The sequence below is a fragment of the Clarias gariepinus genome, chromosome 26 (genome assembly GCF_024256425.1).
Source record: "Clarias gariepinus isolate MV-2021 ecotype Netherlands chromosome 26, CGAR_prim_01v2, whole genome shotgun sequence".
Lineage (NCBI taxonomy): Eukaryota > Metazoa > Chordata > Actinopteri > Siluriformes > Clariidae > Clarias > Clarias gariepinus.
The window spans coordinates 20,390,983-20,404,019 of record NC_071125.1 but is presented as its reverse complement, the minus strand read 5'-3'; the positions used below and the strand labels follow the sequence as shown (position 1 = coordinate 20,404,019).

The 13,037-nt window shown below is 38.8% G+C and overlaps 1 protein-coding gene across 2 annotated transcripts in view; it reads right to left on the bottom strand.

Moving 5' to 3' along the window:
• Positions 1 to 13,037, bottom strand: part of c26h8orf34 (chromosome 26 C8orf34 homolog) — a 96,289-nt gene that overhangs the window by 76,478 nt on the left and 6,774 nt on the right. For both annotated transcript variants that reach the window (XM_053488030.1, XM_053488031.1), the window contains exons 2-3: positions 3,091 to 3,238; positions 2,844 to 2,975 (exon numbers count right to left, since the gene is read on the bottom strand). In XM_053488030.1, coding sequence (XP_053344005.1) covers positions 2,844 to 2,975; positions 3,091 to 3,238 — 280 coding nt within the window. The remainder of the gene's footprint in view (positions 1 to 2,843; positions 2,976 to 3,090; positions 3,239 to 13,037) is intronic.

The following is a 13,037-nucleotide window of genomic DNA, read 5'->3' as shown; positions in this document are numbered from 1 at the left end:
TGGCGTTCCCAAATTGCCTGTAGTCTGTGACTGAGCATGTGAGTGTGTGTATGTATGTGTCCTGTGATGGATCCCCATCCTGTACCACCGTCTCATTCCCTAAGTCCCTAATTTACTATGTATTTATATACTTTATTTATTTTATTTGCTTAGTTTCATGTATATCTTTATTTTTACATATTGAATTGATAGCAATTGTGAAGCAAACAACAAATAGGACAAAATAACAGGAAACTTTAGCATGCATAACTATTTACCCTCCTAAAGTCAGTACTTTGTAGAGCCACCTTTTGGGGCAATCACAGCTGCAAGTCTCTTTGAGCTTGCCACATCTTGCAACTGGGATTTTTGCCCATTCCTTAAGGCAAAACTGCTCCAGCTCTTTCAGATTGGATGGTTTCTGCTTGTATCTAGCACCATCCATCTTTCCCTCGTCTCAGCTCAGTTACCCAGTCCCTGCTGTTGAAAAGAATCCTCACAGCATGATGCTGCCACCACCATGTTTCACTGTAGGGATGGTGTTCTTGTGGTGATGGGACGTGTTGGGTTTGCTCCAGACATAGCGTTTTTCTTGGTGCCCGCAAAGTTAAATTTTAGTCTCATCTGACCAGAGCATACATTTGGGGAGTCGCCCACATGTCTTTTGGTAAACTCAAAACGTGCCTTCTTATTTTTAACACTAAGTAATGATTTTTTTCTGGCCACTCTTCCATAAGGCTGACCTCTATGGAGTGTATGGCATATTGTGATCCCATGCACAGATACAGTACAGTACACCAGTTTCCACTGTGGCACTCTGCAGCTCCTTCAGGGTTACCTTTGGTCTCTGTGCTGCCTTTCTGATTAATGCCGTCTCTTGGCAGGTTTGTTGTGGTACCATGTTCTTTCCATTTGAAGATGATGGATTCAATGGTTCTCTGGGGGATCATCAAACATTTGGATATTTTTTTAGAATCCAACCCTGATTTGTACTTCTCAACAACTGTCCCTGACTTGTTTGGAGAGCGCCTTGGTATTCATAGTGTGATGCCATCTTGCTTAGTGGTTTTGCAGCCTCTGGCGCCATTCAGAAAAGGTGTGTTTATACTGGCAGGTCATGTGACACTTAGATTGCATACAGGTGGACTTCATTTCACTAATAATGTGATTTCTGTAGGTAATTAATTGCACAAGCACTTTTAAGGGCCTTCATAGCAAAGGGCGTGTACGCACTTTTGCATGGCACTGTACATCAAAACCTCTACAGCTTACTGTGATGCTAATTTCCTTCAGAATTCTTAAAGCCTAGAGTAATGCAATTATTATTACTTTTTAAAATATTATGTTTAGAGTAAAACTGGTGTACCGCAAAATCTCTTAGGGTCATCATGATGCTAATATTTGTCAATATATTTATAGTTAAGCCTGGCGCTAATGTTCATCAGAATTTTCAGCGTTTAGCATTAACCTAATGACCTTAGAATAATAATTTTAGTGTAATGCTAATGTACTTCAGAATGTGCACATGTGCGAGTGTCATTAGAGAGGTTCCCTGTTAAAGAAGTTTTCAGATAGAGCAGTGTTTCTGCAAGTGTGCGTGTGTGCGTGTGTGTGTGTATGTGTGTGTGCATACACAAACAAACATACACACACACACACACACAATCAGACTGACGGAAACACTGCTCTGGTCAATGGTAAAGTGCAGGTTAATTCGCTTTATTTTTACTTTACATATATGTATGTATTCATATCTCTTCATATAAATATTTTTGGGCTGTACGAATCAGCAGAGTGTCTAATATTTCCTATGGGAAAATTTGCTTTGATATATAAATGCTTTAATATACAAGCATGCTTCCGGAACAAATTATGCCCGCAATCCAAGGTTTAACAATATATCAGATTATTTAAGATTTAGGATGATGATTATGAACTTTAGAAAATGTATAGATCAGCTGAATCTGTGTTAGTGTGCTCCACAATTATTACCATGCTGCTAAAGTAGTTCATAAACTAAGGTTAAGCGTGTAGCTAATATATGCTAGTATACAATTAGCTAATTTCATTCATTCTGATGCTAATTCGCATTAGAATTCCTAAAGTTAAGTGTAATGCTAATGTTTTTTTTATGATACTCCAGTGTGTAAAGTATCTCAGAGGTTTAGATATTATGATATTAGTGAGTTTTACAGAATTCCTACAGGGGTACAGTAAATCTGGTGTACCTCAGGATCTAAAAAAAAGAAAAGGAAAATGTCTTGTGACACTACCTATCGTGTGTAAGTGCCTACGCACCAACATCGCTTGAAAAATCAACATGAATGAAAATTTCAAACAAGCTCAAGTTGCTCGAAAGATGCCAATTAAAGTCGACAAAGTCAAACAATTCCTCTGCTAGAAAGCGGACATATTAAAAAAAAAAAAAAAAAAAGGCTGTAATTAGATGCAGTGAGGGAAGCTGGAGCAGAAAAGGATGTGTACGTCTGAGAGGAAAGCCAGTAGCGCAGAAGAATGTGTAAGTGACAGAGACAGACAGCAGCCCACAGGATGGAGTGAGAGAGAGAGAGAGAAAGATCCTCTAGAACTGCTCCTCGTCAGAAATAGAAACTGTATTGGTGGCACCGTGCGCTCTTAAATTATTTACAGCCTTCGCTCTTGTCCAATATGGCAGCTGAGCACTCAGAAGTGCTGCATGTCTCTAAATCGCCTCGTTTTCTACTTATGTAGGACAAGCCCACAAGTTTATGGTAATCCTAACCTTTAATTAAACACGAGCGGATCTCAGATCGCTTTATATGAATTTTAGTCGCTTACTGTAGGCGACGTCCTGCCGCTGGTTTTATCATGAGGAATTGACTTACGTGACTTAGACTCAGGAGAAGGGGGAGAAATGTTGGACACTGCTAGGTCACTCTTGGACTTCTTGGGCTTTTTGGGGTGAATCTGCCAGGCTCTGTCGTAACTCCTAAAATCCCGTCGATTGCTTTTGTTTTCTGTGGAGATGAAAAAAAATCACTCTTTCAGAGAACGGAAAGAATCGTCCGACACGCGGATAACAGAAAGTGACAGGCAGGAGGGAAGGGCCGCGATCGATTTCCTGCATCGCACCTGAACAGTCGCTTTCAGCCCACAGAGCTGCAGATCCAGACAGGGTTCTGTGAAGCCGGCCCGGACTTTCCTGTTTGGTCTGTAAATGTCCGATTAAAAATGGAATCGGATGGTCTGGAGTCTCGGTTATCAGTTTGGTCATCATTTCCTAAAACAGTACAAAAACAATAACAAAAAAAAAGAACATAAAGAGAAATTGAGGATGAAAAAGCATAATATTAAAAAATGCACTATAATGACTGTCTGCGTTCTGCAAGTGTGAAAAATAAATGACGGTTAAAGTTCTAGCGCTCACTTGCAAGGTATGAAATCATCACTTTTGCTGTACTGTTTCATAAGTTTTTTTTTATTTCATGAAAAATAACATTGTTAACATATAGATAGTTTATATTGCTGCAGAAACACTACTACATAAATATATGACCAGTTTTTCAGCAGAACGAGATAAACACCATTTTCCGATTTTCTTTACCTATTTAGCCAAATAACTTTTTTTTTTCTGAAAGTTTTTTTTAACAACTAAAAGTTTAATTAGAACCTTCTGAAACTTGTTTACAGTTTTGAGCAAAGCAGGCTACAAAGCCGTCGGATGTTTGAGCAATACAGTACTGTAGCTGATGCATCATGAAGGGACAATCACATGTGACGAGACGATGGAGCTGTGTTCCACAAGTGCTGTTGCTGCCTTTGCAGTCGCTCCAGCGGTAATTCATTATACTGTGGTTATGCGTCACATTCTGTGAAATAGGACGATATGCAATTTGAATGTTGTTCGAGCACCATGTTATATTCTATATAAAATCAGTGTGGGAAACTGGAGTGTAAGCTCTGTAGTAAAGCAGAGAAGTAATGATACAAGACTTTAAATATGCACAAGCAATTTGTGTACAAGGACAGGGCAGGAGTAGGCCTACAGGACAAATTGGAGCAGAAGTAACAAATTATGCCAGAGTATATTGTGCTTGTTTTTGTCACCTGCATAGAAATGTATTACTAAACCTACCTTATAAAAACATATATGAAAAAAAGTTTTTTCCAATGTTTGTTATATTTTCTTTTCCATTCTTGTACCATTTTGATGGGAGCATTCCTAGGAAACATGAGGAGCTTGAGCAACATGATTTGAGGGACACAACGGCCCTGTGGACACATAACGGCTCTAAGGAGCAGGATGCACATGTGGACTTCTATGCAGGATAGATCCTCATACAGTAGGAGGTTTGTGGGATGGTGTTACAATGCTGATAAGTGTAGGGCTGTGCAGACCAATCAATGAATTCAGGGAAAAAGAGACCATAAATGTGAAAGACAAAGTCGTTAGGCAGACTTTCCTATCAGACATCCATAATTGAAAAACAAGCCCATAAAAAAGGGGCCCGTATTTCTTTTTCAAGCCATGTATTATAGGCAAAATGGGCAATTCTATGAAGAAGTTATAGGTTATTAATGAGTTATGGGTTTTTATTAGGTTATTTACTCAACTCAACCAATTTCAACAAATTATTTTGCCACTTGTGCTTTCTGACACCATTGTGACTCAAAGAGAATATGTACAGTTGCAAAAAAATAACCTAACTTTGCTTAAACTGTTTTCATATTATCATCAAAATGGGGTTTTACAGTAAGTCTCATGATTAATTGGCCCTTTAAAAAAAGGGCAGATACACTGACACAGGGTGAATGATTTTCGATTCCCTGATTGTTTAGCATCAGCATTGTTACTCGCAGGCACCTCATTTTTAAGAATTAAAGTATAAACTTTGTAAATGTGTCTATGGTTGTGTAAAAAAAAAACAGCAATAAAGAGTTGAGTGGATGAATAGTATAAACCCTTCATGGAATAATGACTTCATAGCTGTTAGGATAGCTAATGTCAAATAATATTAGCACCATTGATGAGCAGCCAGAGATTGATATAATGTAGATTATAGTATTATAGTATATATATATATATAGTATTATAGTTGTATTTATTGTCAGTTGATAGCTAAGAAGAACACTGGATGTTAAAGCTCTTTTGTTGTTGTGGTTGTTGTTGTGATAAAAGTAAAGTCACCCTTCATTGGAACCTTCATTGACCCCTTAAACCGTATTTGAATGCGTCTTTCTTGTCTTTTTTTCTAATGGAAAAGTCTATATCCTTCTTTTGGGTTATTTGTTTGATCACGAATCAAAGAGCAAAAAAATAAAAAATGTAGTCAACAGAGACATCTTTTAAAGGTCAGATATTTTGCGATTTCTTTAACAAGTTAACACAGATCTCAGAGCTCCCACAAGGTGTGTCAGTTAATGCTCCAGCTGAAATAACCCTCAGATTCTGCATTTCTTTTATACCGCAAATTATTCTCTATTTTACTTCTCTTACAAACGTGCTTTTTCAGTGTCTATGTAAATGAGCTACTGTTGAGACCTACAGGAGAAGAGCTGAGCTGAACAACGAGCTGGGGGAGGAATCTTTTTCCCATATTAGGGCACATTAATGGGAAAAATCAAATTCCCCGGTTTAAACCTCTGAAAAATACCAAAATAGTGAAAGAACAAAAAGCAGGAACTGTTTTGATTTGTCTAGACACACTGGAGACCAATTTTAAGGTCTAAAAATGACTAAAAGGGAAATTTTGTATAACAGGTCCCATTAGAATCATACAAGATAAAACTCAGACATTAAAAATACGAAAATGGAAAATGTTAACCTCTCATGTGGGGATATAAAAATGACAAAAATTACACAAGCATGAAAAAACACAGAGCTAAATAATTAAGTTAATTATTATCTAAATTTACCTGTTTGAACTTTTATGCTCATTTCGTTCTCAAGTGAACACACCTGACAACCTGTGCTCGGTTTTTTTTTAAAGCGTCTCATAAGTCTAGTAAAATTCTGCCTGCAATCCAAAGTACATATTAGGATTGATTCACTTTCTGCAGTTGTGTTGATTTAGAGTTGATTGAGTATTAAATCTCATAGTCAGTTCAGCCTTTGTGTTGACTTTGGTGTCACTTTCTTTAGTCAGTGAGCAGTTCTAATCTTTTTTATATGCTCTACACAGATCTGCCAAAACATAATTTTTTTTACATAAAACAACCTAGGTTTTGGGTTCACCTTTAGCCATCAAGGGCCCAACAGGGACAACCTGGTGATTATGGGATTAAAACCTGGGACCTTTGACAACACCTCTAGGGGTGTGCTGTCCTGTGTTAGAACATTGGCAACGGATCCTCAGGGTGCTGTGAGTTGCGAGATCGGGCTTCTGGTGATGCGAATTTGTTTTGGCGCATACATACCCTGGGTTCCGATTGGGATCTGGGTCGGATCAATAGGCTTGTTGCAAACTGTAGTTCTGGTGGCTTTCTATCATGGCCAGCACAAACATTTTTACTCTGCTGCAATTGGCTTTTCTGTGAGATCAGACTGGATGGGATGGCCAGGCAGGGGTGAGCCTTGGGTGCCTAAGATCCTGTCACCTGGTGATTATTTCACCTGGTGGTGATATTGATGGGTGATTGTGTACTGTATATCTTTCCTTTAAATCATGCCATCATTATATTTTTTCATCCATGATCATTCTGTATGAAAAAAACAGCCTCCTCAGCGAAACTAAACCACACGCTACACAATTAATCACTGCGCTTTCAGGCTCGCTGAGCTTGCTTGGCTAACTAGACATGGGGGGTTTGGGAGGGAGGGATCGGTTGGCGCTGTAATGTTTGGATTTCTGCAGGAAGTGGAACGAGATCAGCTGTGTTTAAGGACTCTAGAGTCTTGAGTGTGTAATTGCTTTAGGGGTAAACAGAAAAACATGGCGATGATCACATTTGGGGGATTTTTCCGAAGAAGATATGCGAGTCTCGTCTCAAATCGGAGACGAGCACACGGTCATAGCACAGACGGATAAATAAATGTGCAGCAATATTTTATATTGGGCAGGTGGATAAAAACAGATGTTTAAAGAAAGTGAGTGTAGAGTAATACAAATGCTTCTATGCGCACATGTGGATGTTATATCGGCGTCCAAACCCGAGATTAGACTTAACGCGATTTCCTCTGCTTTCGTCATGAGCAGGACCAACAGCGACAGACACTGTGGAGGCAGATAGAGGAGCAAGGAGCTCTGGCTCAGTCTGGCTAATAGACGAGCTGAAGCCCTGCCAAGTGCAGCCGAGCTTTCAAGGATATCGACACTGCGAGACTGCAGCTCCCAAGGACTCACGGCCTTGGAGGACGACGTTATCTGCAGTAAGCAAGGAAAAGCAGGTCGCTCTTAAAGCCGGAGACGATTACACTTATTTATGTAACAGACGCTTTTATCCACAACAACGTGTAAGCGAGATAGGACATGGGTCCAAGCACTGAGCTGATAAAGAAGCTGACAGTGATACAAGTACTGGAAGAATGAGTTCCACTGACTCACACACACACAGGAATGTTTAGACGGAAAAATGCCATTTAACAGTTTAAAACTAATGACAACCTTTAATTGACAGAGTTCTTTTCAGTCTCATTTAGATTCATGTTGCAACGTGAGATCACTACATCCATCTTTAGTTTAAATGCTTTATCCTGGTCTGGGTCAGGTTCAAGGTCAGGTCTATGACGTGTCTATCCAGGAATCACCAGGCACACGGGTCAAACTCCATGCACACAGAGACAGGACTCAAGCCTTGCCGGGAATCGAACCCAGACCCTGGAAGGTCAAGGCGACAGTGCTAACCACTACACCACCCTACCGCCCAATTCACTCACTCACTCATCCATCTTCTATACCGCTTTATCCTGTATTCAGGGTCACGGGGGCCTGGAGCCTATCCCAGGAGACTTAGGGCACGAGGCAGGGTATACCCTGGACAGGGTGCCAATCCATCGCAGGGCACACACATAATCACACACTCATTCACACACCATGGGCAATTTGTGAACACTAATCAACCTAACCTACTGTACATGTCTTTGGACTGTGGGAGGAAACCAAAGTACCCGGAGAAAACATGCAAACTCCATGCACACAGAGACGGGAATCAAGCCTGGCCAGGAATCGAACCCGGACCCTGAAGGTGCAAGGCGACAGCGCAAAGTTTACACAATCATAAGAATACTTGTTTAAATACATTCAAAATAATTTTTAAACACATCCAAAAACGTTCATGTATTTTATTTTATGTATTTTGTACAGTATGTGACATATAATAAATAATAATAATAATAATAATAATAAATAATACAATAAAAAAAAAAAATAATAATAAAGAAAATTTAAATAATAATAATAAAATTAATAAATAATAATAATAAAAATAATAAATAATAATAATAAAAAATTAAAATAATAAAAAAAATTAATAATAATAATAATAATTTGAACTTTATTAATTCCAGAGGGAAATTGCTCATTTTTCGCATATTCCAATTACGAAACTGGGGTCAGAGCGCAGGGTCAGCCAGCTTACAGCGCCCCTGGAGCAGATAGAGTTAAAGGCCTTGCTCAAGGGCTCAACTTGACGATGCTGGGGTTCGAACCCCCGACCTTCCGATCAGTAACCCGCAGCCTTAACCAACTGAGCCACCACTGCCCCAAATACTGTATGTTTTAACCTGTTTGTGCATTCAGAATGTAAGTTTCAGGTAAACTCACTGATCATATTTCATTGATTATTTTATGGTTGTTTGTTTGTTTCAGTCCAGGCGGTCACTCGAAATGTGCCTGGTTATCTGAGGTGACTCTGACATCCCTGCCCTAGGACATGAGTGTTTACCGAGTAAGACCGACAGAGTAAGCGAGCCTCAGGGAGAAACCTTTGGCAGCTTTGCAGAAGCCTGTAGGTCATCTATAAGTTAATTAGAGTTCAGGTCTCCATAATTCTCCTTTAAATACAGAAAGGATGGAGAGAACAAACTTAATATAATCGCCGCTCTTCTGTCTGCCCTCAGGCTGTGTTATGTAGCTCCAGCTTGGTGATTAATCCAATCCCTACAGAGACTCTGCGATTGCTACTGTAAGGTTGCCCGCTCCACTCGCTGAATGTTCACGGGAACGACTGCCGTGGGCTCCGAGCCACATCGGCCCGGGATCGTTATTCACAGTCGTTACGACCTTCTTTAAAACGTTTGCACCGTTCAGATGTTTAATGCGGCTAAGAGTCTCATCACAGTACCGGGCTTGGTCTGTGATGGTCTTCTGTAAATGTCAAAGCCATGAAAAACAGTTTTATATGTTTCACACTGACCAAAAAAGAGAAATTTGTATCTATCAGCCATCCAGCCAGCAGGGTACGCAAGAGTTATCCTGGTCCACGATGAGCCTCTGTTGGTGTCACTGGAATTTTCATCTCAGGTAGCATCATTATGAAACAAACGTTAAGTAAAAATCAACACAATAAATGACTAATTTAGATACGATTCAGGGGTTCAATTGGGACGGGGTCGTGGTTACACTGCAAAAACTCTTAGCATCTCAGCAAGTGAAATATTCTTGAATCTAACCAAACCTTTTTTAATTTTTTAATTTCTTTAAAATAAGCTTGCAACTAACTAAATATAGGAATATTAAGCTTTATTCTAGTAAATTGTTACTAAAGTCGCAAACGAAAAATGTCTTGTTCTTTGGACTATACTGTTTATAGAGAATTTAGCTATTTTAGCGGAATTTATTTGTTGAAAAAAGCTAAATCATCTATTAATAGAACAAGATATTTTTTACTTACCATTTTGCAGTAGTACCATTTGGCTTGAAATAAGCTTAATAATCTTATATCAGGTTTGTTTTCCCCTTTAAAGTTAGGCAGAGAAGAATATTACTTTAACATGTAATTATTCAACATAATAATAATTAATTTTAATAATGAAATAAAGTAATTTAGTCACAATATTCCGCTGTATTTCTTAATATACTTTATTTACAATAAAAAAAAAAATCTAAACTGCATAACGTTAATTTGTGTTCGTGTACGCGAGGCGCCGGACAAACGAGTGACCTCCTACTGTACTGTATGTAGGCACGTACATTTTTGAAAAGCATGTGATTTGAGGCTGAGCTCTAATTGGATTTTTTTCAAATCATCCTTGGGGCGGAGCTCTTTTTCCCCCCCGAACCCTCCCACTTTTGTTTTTAGCGAATCAATATTGTTTTTAAATATTTGGGCTCATGTGATTGGACCATTCTCAACGAGTCTCATAAACGCTCAGCAGATTGTTAGTGAATGTATTGAATAGTGATTGATGTGGAAGCCAGCTAAATATGAAAGGAAATTCTGTAATTTCTTTGCTAAAATACCCGTTCGTAAGGACGAAGAAAGAAAAAAAAAAGAGCTTGGACCAGATCCACCTGATCTTCTAATTAAGCAGCAGTCAAGTGATTGCGGCCGAGCTTAGACTCTGTGCTTTTAAAGCACTTCTTATGGCTATTTACAGGCGATTATTAAAAGTTTAATTTTAATTTTGTTTGCGCCCCGCCTAATTTAAATTAACATTAACAACTTTTGTAAAAAAAAAAAAAAATTTATATATATATATATATTGACCTTCATGATTAGTTGTGTTAAACCTCATTAAACACAGTATATACACCATATTCCATCCTTAAACCCCTGTGTAACAGTCTGATCTGGTCCACTTTTGCTTTAATTCCCAGTAAAGCTGACTTATTAAACACTGCACTCTTATAAAGAGGTCTAAGTGCTACAGCAGCCAGTATCTGTGTCTTACATCAGCTGGTATTGCTCATGTTCGCCCCACATTCTTACCCAAATTCCATTCTGCGGATACCCAGGATCTCCGAACAGTTAAGCTCTTTTACACACCACAAACACACACATACTGTTCACATATGTGCTATCATTAATCACACTACTTGTCTCGTGAGTACGTAGTTGGCTTGCAGCCACTTACTCTGAGCGCTGTCTTATTGACTCGTACTGTATAAATCATGCTCCAAGCAGCCAATCAATGGATTTTGACTACAGAGTAAAAAAAGGGAGAAAAGAAAAAGAATCTCAGCTCTCTTTTTTTTTTCTTTCAATTTTTTTTTTCATTTCGCTTATTTGCCACAACACACTTTAGCTGAAGTGCTCACAGACCGAGGTCAAATAAAAAGCAGAATTTCACAGGAATACTGAGTCAGTGAGTGTTGGGTGCAATCGATCCAATTTATCCAAGCAATCTACACTCCACAGCCAAAAGTATATGAACACCTGACCATCACAGGAAGTAAGTGATTCCAACTTGTTCTAGCATCGCAAAGCAAGCACCATGGAGACATGCTCTGAAGGTTGGACTTGAGTGTCCTGCACAGATCTCTGTCCCTCAACCCCACTGAACAACTTTGGGATGAACTGGAACGCCAAATCCACTCCAGACCTCATCACCTGGCAATTATAGCCTGATGTTTTTCTGGCTGAATGATCACGAATTTCCACAGCCGTGTTCTAAAAGCATGAGTGTGATAGATTAGATAGAAATGAATAGTATAAAACGTTCCTGGAATGGGACTTTAACATGCACATTACACAGAAATTTCATCAGAAACCATACATAGAAAATTGCTCCTACTTTATGGTTTGGGTTCATCTGTACAGTAGATGCAATTGATCTTATTACTGTACATCATAGCAACACATACTGTACATCCAAGACAGAAGACCATCGACAATCTAATGTACCGCGGGTAGGAGAAGGATCAGTTTAGCAGCAAAAATAGTCGCCCTATTTGAAAAACTCTTCACAATCCCAGGAGCAACCCTAAGACTTTCGTATTATTATTGCAACACCATTCATCCAAAACTGGACAAGACTGCTTTTGAAAGTTAGAATGACTTTGATAAAAATGGCCTTGGGATAGCATTAAATAAATAACGCCAACACAATGTTGCAAGAACAGCCTTAAAACAATAATCCTGGTCAGGGCATTTCAACTGTAGATTTCAGTTTTTCGATCATTTTTCAAAATTATTAATAAAAAAAACTGAAACTCTTTTACTGTTATCGCAATCTCATATAACCAACGCTGGTCCCAACACACTACAGGCAATTTGGAAGCGGCAATTAGCCTAATCTGCATGTCTTTAGACTGTGGGAGGAAAGCGAAGTACCTGGAGGAAACCCACCATGCACGGGGAGAACATGCAAACTCCATGCACACAGAGAAGGGAATCGAACCTGGCCGGGAATCAAACCAAGACCCTAGAGGTGCAGGGCAACAGTGCTAACCACTAAGCCACCATGCCGCCCCGCGTAATTCAAAATCGCACAGTAACACATTACCGCAGCCGAGGACTAACTTTTACTTTGGAACATGGAAAACGACACTGCCGCTGACACACCTTTCAACTTCATACTTTAATCATGGTTTAATCATACAGTACTGCTGCTCTCATACGCATGCACCATAGTTTTAGACTTTCATATATTAATATTTTTATACATCATAGTTTACAATTTCATTTTGTACAGAAATATATAAATGTGTAATTTCTATATACTGTATATTTTTTTAATTTTGTAACTTTTGTAACTTTGTCAATTTCCAGTCTATGTTTTTATTTTATAGTACAGTAACAGTATCAAATAAATTTTGAAACTGAATGTAATTAGTTTCACAGATGTGCCACAACAGCTGGGTGGATGGATTGTATCCCCTCCCATCTTCAGCGTACATCAGTAATAAAAATAACTTTTTTTTTTTAAAGATATCTTGGGTTTAAATTTCAAGGGCCGTTTAAGTCAAACCGGGACTTTTGACTGCGCAAAATAACAGAACACAGTTTATCAACTACTGTAGCTTAATTTCTCTATATAATCTCCGGCTACACTAATGCACTTATCTCAGACTTTTACTATAGTAGTGCTTGGATACCATGAAGGTAGAAAGTATTCTCTGTACGTCGAAGCCATGATAGGGTTAGACTAAAAACCTAAAAAAGTACCTGATCGAATCTCCAGCTGCACTAAATAACCC